Source organism: Garra rufa, chromosome 1 (genome assembly GCF_049309525.1).
Source record: "Garra rufa chromosome 1, GarRuf1.0, whole genome shotgun sequence".
Lineage (NCBI taxonomy): Eukaryota > Metazoa > Chordata > Actinopteri > Cypriniformes > Cyprinidae > Garra > Garra rufa.
This window is the reverse complement of record NC_133361.1, coordinates 9,508,038-9,519,757: the sequence shown is the minus strand read 5'-3', so window position 1 is coordinate 9,519,757 and position 11,720 is coordinate 9,508,038. Positions and strand designations below refer to the sequence as shown.

Here is an 11,720-nt window from a genome sequence, read left to right as displayed (position 1 = left end):
TTCTTCTGTAATAGTTCTTAAAATATCAAGAGTTTTTTGCTATTGCAGCAGTTAGAGACCATTCATGCTTGATATAAATGTCCGGGTTGCTATAGACCCAAATATGTAATAGTGATTGGAGAAACAGTCATGCATTTAAGGGTTAAATGTGTTTTATTCACACACACACACACACACACACACACACACACACACAAAAAAAAGTTAACAGAATATTATTGAAAAAAGTACCCACTTCATAGAAAGTGTCCCTTGCTGGGCTTCAGAGTGAAATATGTTAGAAGTGGCACCAGAAACAAGTTTGGTAATCATAAAATGACTATTGTTTTGCATTAAAAAATGTCTTCGCTAATAATATTACACATTTATTTCTTAGCAATACACATTTGACAGTAAAGCACTGAGCTTGAGTTGGGAACCATACAAAATAGACTTGTGTTAACAATATTATATGCAAATTCTATTTTTTTCTCATTGAAAATAGGTTGTGGATGGGTTTTCCAGTAATCTAACATACATTTTACTGAAACAAAAATGTCTTCCATCATTTGCTGCTCCATCTATATTAATAAACAGATTGTTTTGGTCTAAATGTTGTTTCTGCTACAACAAACTAGATCTTATACTGCTTGAAACTTTATAACTCCTAACTGTTATTAAAGCTTTGTAAGCCTAATGTGCGACAAAAGTCATTAAAGATGAATGAAGAATAAACACCAACCTCCTTGTTGCTCCTGTTTTATGCTCAAGAGTTCTGGTTCCTCTTGTTTTATTATCAGGAGTTCTGGTTCCTCTTGTTTTATTCTCCAGGGTTCTGATTCTTCTTGTTTTATTATCAAGGGTTCTGGTTCACTCGTGTTCTCCTCACTCTCCTCTTTTACAAACACCATCTTCACAGCAGCAGATCTCAGTTCAACTTAAGCTCCTCCAAATATTCCTGTTTGCTTCAAAACTTAGTCACAACTGTGAGGGTGAGAATATTACAGGTATTTATCTGACAAGATTCGAAATCTGTACAAAAACAACATTTACAACAGTTTGTAATGTATTAAACCAGCATCACGATAAAACAACAGAGAGTGGGGTGAAGCTAAAAGTCTTCCTCTGAGGTGTTAGAAATGTGTTTTAGCGCCATCCGCTGGACTGGAGCGCGAAGCGTAGAGAAGAGGAAAAATAACACACTGTTTAATTTATTCATGTTTTGTTTGTTTCTCGGTTCTCATGATCTAGACACAACGACATATCTGGAAACTTCAGAAAGTAAAAAGAAAATAATATCAAATGGCCTAGAGCTTAAGTGCTTTTCTGATTAGTTAAAAATACCTATCTAGCGGTTTGAAATGCCCAAGTGAGTGTGTGATCTTTTAATATAGGTCGAAATATAACACACACACACACACACACACACACACACACACACACACACACACACACACACACACACACACATATATATATGGACAGTTATTTCATGCACATTTCATTGTTAAATGAAGCATTTGGGCTGACATTGAGGCAATAATCCTGATATAACTTGACAGTACTTTGAAAAAAAAAAAATTAAGGGATAAAATAAAATAAAATAAAACTTACCACTATAACCAGTAGATGGCAGCAGAGGAGAACGTATTGGCTTGTTAGTCATTCATTTCTACTTTAGAGCAACTAATAAGCATTAATTCGTGCTTAATTAATGCACAGATAATCACAAGTTAATGTAAAATTAACGAAGAACTAAACAATTTATTAAAGATTACTACATCAGCAACTAATGAACATTCAATATGATTCATAGATTAAGTAATCAATAAATTGTTATTAGTTAATTGTGCCATAATGTATTAATTCCCTAATATCTTATTTTATTAACTAATAGTGTAAATAATGTTAGTTACCACAGTGGTCAAAGCTATACTTCAACTTCCAGCTGTCTGCTTTAATTACTCATTAGCTAATGATTTGCAAAGATATCATTATGTTATGATTTTACTTACTGAGGCACAGAACTATTAACTAATTGTTAAGTAATATAGTTATAGCTAATGATTAATTAAAGCAGACAACTGCAAGTTGAAATACATGACTTGAACCCATTTTGGTAATTAATACATTAATTTACACTATAAGTTAATAAAAGGGGTTATTAGGGAATTAATACATTATGACACATTTTAATAATAACAATTTATTGATTACTTAATCCCACCGGTAATAATTGAGACCACAATTTTTGCTTGCACATTTTTCTGTAGTATTAATCTATGAATCATATAGAATGTTCATTAGTTGCTGGTGTACTAATCATTAATCAATTGTTTAGTTCTTCATTAATTATACATTAACTTGTGATTATCTGTGAATTAATTAAACATAAATTAATGCACATTTGTTCACACGTATTGTAAAGTGTTGCCTATAATACTATAAAAGAATAATGGTACACTTAGTAAGAGTAGGATATATCAATTGTTCTATGTAGAAATTAGATTTTGGATGTTACTGATGTTAATAAAAGTACATTTTGCACACTTCCCAATTTTTTCCCAAGCACATTGCTTTTCCTGTCAAATATGTAAGTCACACTAAGGTATTTCAAGAAATTTCCAAGATTGACAAAGGCAGTGTATGGCGAGCTCTCAGAGAGAGTACACCAAGCTTCATCAGGAATGCTATCAGAAATTCACATTTTTGAAAATTTAATTACCAAAGTCAGTGCTTTTGACAACACTATCTCACGGCTGTCTAATATATATCATGATGTCCGTCATTAATCATTTAACAAAAGAAAAAGAGAAAATCATTTATTGCTCTTGACTGAGTTACTTCAGGATCATTGAATGTAGTGATTTGACTTTTGTTAACGTTTGTGCTTTGTATTTTTTGGAACAGATTGCCATGGTTTTGATTTAATTTGTCTCTTTATGTTGAGTTTATGGATTTGTTTATTTTTGAATTGCTGTGAGTTCTTTTGCTTTCCCTACCTGAGATGTAGGGGTTGGTAAGGACTTTTAAAGAAGGTACCCACACTGTCACGTGTCTAGGCTGTGGTGTCTCCCTTCCCCACCAGAGGGCACTGTCTCCCTTCCTCCCGCACTTCCCTCCTGATCACTTACACCTGTCTCGTCACTCACACCCACAGCTGATCCATATTATCACAGACTTTATAATCCCCACTCTGTGAGTCTGCATTGTTTCCTGTTTCTTGTATCCTGTCTTCAGTTTTGTGTATCCTGCTCCTGCTCAGATCCTGTCATGTGTGCAGTGTTGGCCTTTTGTTTGTTTGTTTATTTTTACATTAAAACTCACCTTCCCTGCATTTGGACCCTGACCTCATTTCGCCGTGACAAACACAACATAAACACATTTAACTTTTGTTTAAAAAAAACAAACTTATAGAATGACTTTAAATCCTCTTTTCCGGGATTCACGCAAACATTCTAATATTGAATATAATTTCCGTGAATCACGGAGTCGCTATTAATATGCAGAGTATTTACATTGCTTTGAATGCAGCTGGGACATATGTTTGCCAAATCAGATTTTTTTTTTTTTTTTTTTTCACGGAACTGTGCTAATTTTAAACCGTTGCGGCAAAACAAGGACCCCAACACTAAATTTAGTTGAAAAGAATCAGTGTAGAAACAATGATCCAGAAAAAAAGAAAATAAAGTGGCATTTTTGTTTATTTATTGTTTTACTATTGTGACGGCTATGGAATGATGAGGAAGCATTTGCAGTGAAAACCAGTTTATTGAGAAGTAAGTAGGATGAATGAACAAACAGTGATGGCGATGTCTCTTGGATGGGTGGTGCAAGGGCTAGATAGTCGGTGATGGTGAAGTGGTAATCCCGTGTAGCTGAGTCCCGTGGTGATGACGTGTTAATCCAAGTACCGATTCAAGACAAAGACACGAACAACATCCAGCATGAACTCCAACATGAACACAGACAGAACTGACAATAACATCCAACACGGTCCAGAGTGAATCATCTGACAGGGGTAGAGAGAATGAGATGAGTATATAGCAGGAGGTAATGAGAGACACCTGGAGTGGGACTGATCGGCAGCTGTTCTGATGAGCATGACGTACAACGTAAACGAACACACAGAGCACGAGACATGAGAACACAGCGGATGTATGAACTGTGACAGTACCCCCTCTCCTAGGAACGTCCCCTGATGTTCCCAGACTCCTTTACCTGCTGATTGAAGTCATCAATAAGGGAGTGATCCAGAATGTCCCTGGCAGGTACCCAACTTCTCTCCTCCGGACCGTTACCTTCCCAGTCCACCAAGTACTGAAATCCGCGTCCCCTCCGCCTTGAGTCCAGAATACGGTTAACCGAATAAGTGGGTTCCCCATCTACAAGTCGCAGCAGTGGGGGAACCAGGGCTGGCGGATTAATGCGTGCAAAAAAGAAGGGTTTGATTTTGGAAACATGGAACACGGGATGGATTCTCCTGTACACTGGAGGAAGTTTGAGGCGGACTGCCACGGACAAATGATTTTGGTGACAGAGAACGGGCCAATGAATTTGGGAGAAAGCTTATTGGATACGGATCGGAGAGGAATGTTCTTGGTAGAAAGCCACACTTTGGGACCAACGACGTATACTGGAGGCTTAGACCGGTGGCGATCGGTCTAGGCCTTGGTGCGCGCTCCCATCTGGAGTAGAGTCTCACGGGCTCTAGTCCAAGTTCGATGGCACCTCTGGTCGAATGCGTGAGCTGAGGGGAACGTGACTTCGGATTCCAGACTGGGAAAAATTGGTGGCTGGTACCCTATACTACATTCAAATGGGGATAGGCCATGGATGATACTGGTAAGGAATTGTGGGCGTACTCCACAATAGAAAGTTGTTGGCTCCAGGAGGAAGGATTTCTAGCGACCATACATCGCAACGCTCTCTCCAAATCTTGGTTGGCTCTCTCAGTGTGCCCATTGCCTCGAGGATGGAACCCCCGAAAAGAGACTAACAGTCACACCCAGAAGCTTACAAAACTTTCGCCAAAATTTTGTCACAAACTGGGGTCCTCTGTCGGAGACCACATCTGTCAAGAGGCCATGTAACCGAAAGACGTGGTCGACGACTGCCAACGCTGTCTTCTTGGCTGAGGGTAATTTGGGCAAGTACCGCCTACGAGGACCGGTCCACCACGGTCAAAACCACCGTGTTACTCTGGGAGGGCGGTGACAAAATCTAGAGCTATATGGGACCAGGGTCTCGAAGGGCAGTGGTTGTAGGAGCCCATCTGGGGGCCTGTTAGAAGTCTTAACAGTGGCGCAACTGAGCAAGCCAAAACAAAACTGCGAACGTCGCGAGCCATGAATGGCCACCAAAATCGTTGCTTGACCAAATGTGTGGTGCGATTAACTCCTGGATGTCAAGCTACATTGGAACAGTGTCCCCACTGAATGACCTCGGACCGTAATCCCTCTGGCACAAATAAACGGTTCAGTGGGCATCCGACCGGAGGCGTTACCCCTTGTAAGGCTGTCTTAACCTTCGATTCGACCTCCCAAGCAAGGGCAGAGACAATAAGTGTCTCTGGAAAAATGCCCTCGGGAGTAGACGGGCGATTGGAACGGTCAAAAATACGTGACAAAGAATTGGGTTTGGCGTTTTTGGAACCTGGGCGGTAGAAGGAGTAAATTGTGTGTTCGAAAAAAAAAAGTGCCCACCGAGCCTGCCTAGAGTTCAATCTTTTAGCAGTTATAATGTATTCTGGGTTCTTATGATCAGTCCATACGATAAAGGGTATCCCCGTCCCTTCTAACCAGTGGCGCCATTCCTCCAATGCTAGCTTGACTGCCAACAACTCTCGGTTACCAATATCATAATTAGTTTCGGCTGGCGACATACGGTGTGAAAAAACCTACCCCCACCTTTGATGCATCGACCTCCACCACGAACTGGCGTGATGGATCAGGGGTGACCAGAATGGGAGCCGAAACGAAGCGGCTCTTGAGTTTGGCAAACGCAGCTTCGGCTGCGTCTGACCACCTGAACGTCGTTCTGGGGGAGGTCAAGGTGGTCACAGGGGAGGGTTAGTTGGCTGAAGATGCGAATGAAACGCCGGTAGAAATTGGCGAACCCCAGAAACCTCTGTAGGGCCTTACAGGAATCTGGACTTGGCCAATCTATCACAGCCTTAACTTTCTCGGGATCCATGTGCATACCCTCAGACGACACGAAATGAAGTTTCGCATTTCTCCGCCTTGACAAAAAGCCCATTCTCTAGCAGCCTCTGAAGCACTCGTCGGACGTGCTGCACATGTTCCTGGAGAGATGAGGAAAATATCAATATGTCGTCCAGGTAGACTTATATGAATGGATCGACCATGTCTCGCAGCACATCGTTGACGAGTGCCTGGAAGACCCCTGGGGAGTTGGACAAGCCGAAGGGCATGACCAAATATTCAAAGTGTCCCCTGGGGGTATTAAAGGCAGTCTTCCATTCATTTCCCCTCCTGATGCGGACCAAATGATAAGCATTTCTTAAATCCAATTTTTTGAAGACCGACACTCCCTGCAACTTCTCGAAGGCTGAAGATATTAGCGGCAAAGGATAGGTGTTCTTTACCGTAATATTATTTAACCCTCGATAATCAATACAAGGTCGCAGAGATCCGTCCTTCTTCCCCACAAAAAATAACTCCACCCCCGCTGAAGAAGTGGAGGGTCCAATGAACCCCGCTGCCAGAGAATCAGAAATATATTCCTCCATAGCCTCTCTCTCTGGAACTGAGAGTGAAAATAACTTGCCTTTAGGCAAAGACGTCCCTGGCAATAACTCTATAGCACAAACATAGGGATGATGAGGAGGAAGAGAATTAGCCCGAGACTTACTGAACACTTCCTTCGAGATACTCCGTGGGCACGTTACACAAATCCACCGCCTTCTCCTGAAACATAGAACCAGAAACAGACGGACAAGCAGACACAAGACAAGACTCACTTAATAACACTTAATGCTCCACTCAGACACAGACTTCAGCTGCCAGTCAATCCGGGGGTTATGTTTGATGAGCCAGGGTTGTCCTAATACAACGGAGGCATGAGGGGAGTCCAGGATGTAGAAGTGGATGCTCTCACTGTGATTGCCAGACACAGTGAGAGTGATGATGGGCTCATTGATGGAGGTTATGGTGGGTAGGATCTGGCCATTGAGTGTGTGGACGGCAATAGTGTTGGTGAGGGGAAGGAGTGGGACTTGATTCAGACGTGCAAAATTGTAATCCATAAAGTTACCTTCTGCCCCCGAATCCCGCAGTGCAGTGCAGTGATGATCGTGGTTGGACTATCTTAGCCTAACCAGGAGGAGCGTGGAGGTCGAGCTGGATGAGGTCTTCTTAGGGATGATTGCGTCTCCGCCGCTGGCTCGAGATGAAGTTCCCTCCACAGGGGGGAGCCGAGCGGGTAACCACCACCGCTCGGCTCGGGAGAGTCTTCTCGCAGTGCAAGGTCGATAAGGCCATTGAGGGTGGTGGGTAGATCCAGGGCGTAGATTTCCTTCTGGACGCGATCAGCCAGCCCATGCAGGAACATATCTCACTGCGCCTCCTCGTTCCACTGACACTCGGCCGCTAGGGTGCGGAACTCGATGGAAGAGTCCGAGTCAGATCTCTTCCCCTGTTTGAGATCTGTCAAGAGCTGCGCGGCTTCTCTCCCTGCGACCGTGTGGTCAAACACCCTCTTCATCTCAGCGGAGAGTGTAGCGAACGAGGCACAACAGGGGTCCTGGTTCTCCCACACCGCCGTCTTCCCAGTCAGCAGGGTGAGCACGAACACCACCTTGCTTTCCTCACTAGGGAAAGTGTGGGGTTGTGAAGAAAATTGCATAGAACATCTAGTGAGGAAAGCTCTGCAGAAGTTCGGCTCACCGCTGTAGAATTCCGGTGTGGGAAGGCGGGGCTCGGACTGGGGGACAGTGCTAGATGGTACATGGGGAGCAGGAGGGGTGGGCGGTGTGGGCGGCGCAGCAGGAAGTTGCATGTGTTGCATCTGCTGGGTAAGCTCGGACACCTGCACCACCAAAGCATGAATGGCCTGGCCCGACTCATTCATGCTCTTTTCTTGGCTGTCTATCCAAGAGACGCAGGAACGCATGACATCCTCCATTGTGGGCTGGGAAGGGCCTGTTGCTTCCATTGTTGGTCAAATGATTCTCTGACGGCTATGGAATGATGAGGAATCAATTGCAGTGAAAAACAGTTTATTGAGAAGTAAGTAAGATGACTGAACAAACAGTGATGGTGATGTCTCTCGGATGGGTGGTGCAAGGGCTAGATGGTCGGTGATGGTGAAGTGGCGTGGTAATCCTGAGGCTCAGAGCCTCCGTGTGCCACTAACCATTCCTCCAAGTCTTCTGCCCCAGGCAAAGGTGCGAATCATGTGGCCACAGGCTTGTAAGACGGTAGTCTGGAGGCAGTTCGACGAGGACGTCGACAAGGTGCTGGAAGCAACAGAAAAGGGAGATGTGGATCGAAGGCTGCACGCAATGACGACCATCATCTCTAGCCTAGCTCAGGAGAGGTTTGGTGTTGAGGAGAAGCGATCTACTCCAACCACCTACTCCATGAACCATAGAGCAGCGAAAAATACGCAAAATCCGGCAGGAGTTGAAGTCACTCAAGAAGCAGCACAAGGAGGCCAGTGAGGAGCACTGATTTATATGATTTTTTGATTTATACTGTTGTGAAGTCTGCTATTTCTGGATTATAAGCTTTAAACCAGAGTGTGTTTACATGCATGTTTTGCACCAAGTATGTTTACATGCACTAAGGAAATCAGATTATAGCCCAGTACCGTGGTATTATTTATTTGAACTTTGTACAGGCAAATGCAACTTTAATATTGCACTTTTGACCGTGTTGTCAAGGATTTAATGTTTATTAATTGTTTATACATTTGATTATTCTGTAATGATTTAGAATTGGGTATATATTGAAATGATATTTGAGTATATGATTAGCTAAAGTTTAATGTAACTTAAGTTTCAATTTAGCTTATCATTTACTGGTCCTGTTGTTGTACTACAGGCCAGGTTTTTTTCCTCTGTTTGGGGATGAATGATGGCGAGCTGAACTACTACGGCTGGGAGCCTACCATCTGTGCAGCATCCACTGAACATCCACCCTACTGGTCTGGTAGGAAGGCTGTCCACAGCCTGTTACCCACACACTTCTCCACAGACTAGCGCTTCATTCCCACATGCACATCTTTTCCCTTAATGAACAATAACCTATGGACTTATCAATACAACTTCTCATAAACCTCTTGTGGGTTGTGCGTGGGTCTTGAAGAAACCAAACCTTGCTGGGACAGTTTATTTTCTTTTTGTTTATTGTGTTTGGCATTTGTTGTAAATTCTATTGTCATATCTTATTTGTACAATAACCACAAAGTGCACTTAACTATAACTGGTACAACTGTAGTCTGTAACTATTTTTTTTTTCCTATTTTCATTATTTTTGTTTGTAATTATTTTGTTTAATCACTTTTCAATATATGGTACCTGTACTAAATTTAAATTCATGTTTCTGTGTTATTACTGACTGCCAGCTCCTGTAGCCGAATTTAGACTTTTGTGACCTAACTAGCATAAACTGTTTATTTCAATAGTTATTTATTTAATTTAGTATAGCTAATATTAATGATATATTAATATTGGCTAGTGAGTTGAAGTACCCATTACAAAAGCGTGACGGAAAGTTGCTCTGTTCAAAAGAAGAGATTGACCAGCATCTGCACAGCAATTACAGTGATCCTCTTCGGGAGGAAGAGTTGGGCCAGTGTAACATCCTTGTATATCCACCTCCTCCCTCCAAGGAGTTTGACAGCAGGGAGCCACTTTTGAAAGAAGTCCAGGAGGTTGTGAGACCTCACGGTACTTTGGTTAGACCTGTCCAATGCATATGGCTCTATCCCCCGTAAGCTGGTCCAGACCACCATGACCAAGCACCATGTGCCACAGCACATTGCAGATCTGATCTTGGATTATTACAACCATTTCAGGATGCGAGTCTCTGCAGGAAGTGTGACATCAGATTGGCACAAACTGTAGGTGGGAACAATCACAGGCTGTACCATCTCTGTGATCCTGTTTGCAGTGGCTATGAATATGATTGTCAAATCGGCAGAGCCTGAGTGTCGGGGGCCACAAAGCAGAGGAGGGGTCCAACAACCGCCGATCAGGGAATTTATGGATGACCTGACAGTCACCACACAATCGGTGCCAGGAGGCAAGTGGATACTACAAGGGCTGGAGAAGCTCATTCGGTGGGCTGGGATGGAGTTTAACCTTTTCACACGTGAGTTTAAAATATTCTATCTAACCCCAAAGAGTGAGTTTTTTTAGGCGACCATTATTTTGGAATGTTTGGCATTACAGTTTCCATGGCGACGCGTCATGTGACACACCGCAGCCACAACAGCACTCTAAGACACATGGATCGCTTTTATTTCGTTTTCCCTTTTTTATCATTGATATTCATAAGCATGCTCTCTATATTTTGAAAAATATGATATTCCGATTTCGAAATATGTGCAAGTAAATGTATTTAAAAATCCAAATACTTTTATTATGACCGCGTTAGTTAATCTATACCGGGTGATGGGCGCCGCCATGTTTGTTCGCGCTGAATCCGAGCTGTGGGATTTAACACACGCAAATGCATCCTCTACTCCCGAAAGACATTAAAGTAAGTCTCTGGTGAGCTGGAAGAAGAGGAGAGTGAACTTTATAGTTACCTGCATAATCTGTATATGATATCAATAAATGATGCTGTCAGAATATATTTGTAGGATCATTATTGCTGCTTCCATAGACATCAGTGTGTATTTTACAAACTATAAATGTATGGTTTTGCTAGTACTTATGTCTATTTAAATGTCTGAAACCTAAAATAAGCATTATATGGTTGAAAACACTGAATAGTTGTGATAATATGACAAGCACTCAGCGCCTCCGATCTGGCTCAGAGCCAGCAAAAGCGCCAAAACAGATTTGAATTCAGCAGCTGATGACGTGATGCGGCGAACGTTCGAATCACACCGGTGTGATCATACGCATAAGGGACCAGCCAAGACAAATCAGACCGGTGTGATCGTACGTTCTAAAGGGTTAAACCAGCCAAGTCCCGTTCGCTAGTGCTTAAGAACGGCAAGATTAAGGGCAGGTTCCATTTCAGTATTGGAGGAGCAAAGATACCATCATTGTCAGAACAGCCGGTAAAAAGCTTGGGCAAGGTTTTTGATAGCAGCCTCAGAGACTTTGCATCAGTCCAGTCAACCTGTCAAGAGCTGGATAGCTGGTTAAGAGCAACAGACCGTTCTGGCCTACCTGGCTAGTTTAAAGCGTGGATTTACCAACATGGTATACTGCCAAGAATACTCTGGCCGTTACTTGTGTATGGGGTTCCCATTTCCATGGTTGAGACCTTGGAAAGAAAGGTCAGCAGCTGTCTCAGGAGATGGTTAGGTTTGCCTAGGAGTCTTAGTAACATCGCCCTCTATGGAAACACCACAATGCTCCGGTTGCCTCTAAAATCCCTGGAAGAGGAGTTTAAAGTGACTCGGGCATGTAAGGTGCTGGTGTATAGTGACTTCAATGACCCAAAGGTAGCCCAGGAAGGAGTGTTGGTGAGGACAGGGAGGAAATGGAGCGCCCATGCCGCTGTGCTGGATGCACAGGCTCGACTGAGGCACAAAGAGCT

At 42.9% G+C, this 11,720-nt stretch overlaps 2 protein-coding genes across 2 annotated transcripts in view; one reads left to right on the top strand and one right to left on the bottom strand.

Moving 5' to 3' along the window:
- Positions 1-11,720, top strand: part of LOC141343542 (uncharacterized) — a gene marked incomplete at its 5' end in the record, with an annotated part of 269,291 nt that overhangs the window by 88,095 nt on the left and 169,476 nt on the right. The window lies entirely within an intron of this gene.
- LOC141341850 (uncharacterized) overlaps positions 1-11,720 on the bottom strand; it is a 46,328-nt gene that overhangs the window by 2,355 nt on the left and 32,253 nt on the right. Inside the window, exons 18-22 of the mRNA XM_073846435.1 lie at positions 7,581-8,087; positions 7,052-7,215; positions 6,853-6,908; positions 2,530-2,669; positions 722-916 (exon numbers count right to left, since the gene is read on the bottom strand). Of these exons, the coding sequence (XP_073702536.1) occupies positions 722-916; positions 2,530-2,669; positions 6,853-6,908; positions 7,052-7,215; positions 7,581-8,087 (1,062 nt within the window). The remainder of the gene's footprint in view (positions 1-721; positions 917-2,529; positions 2,670-6,852; positions 6,909-7,051; positions 7,216-7,580; positions 8,088-11,720) is intronic.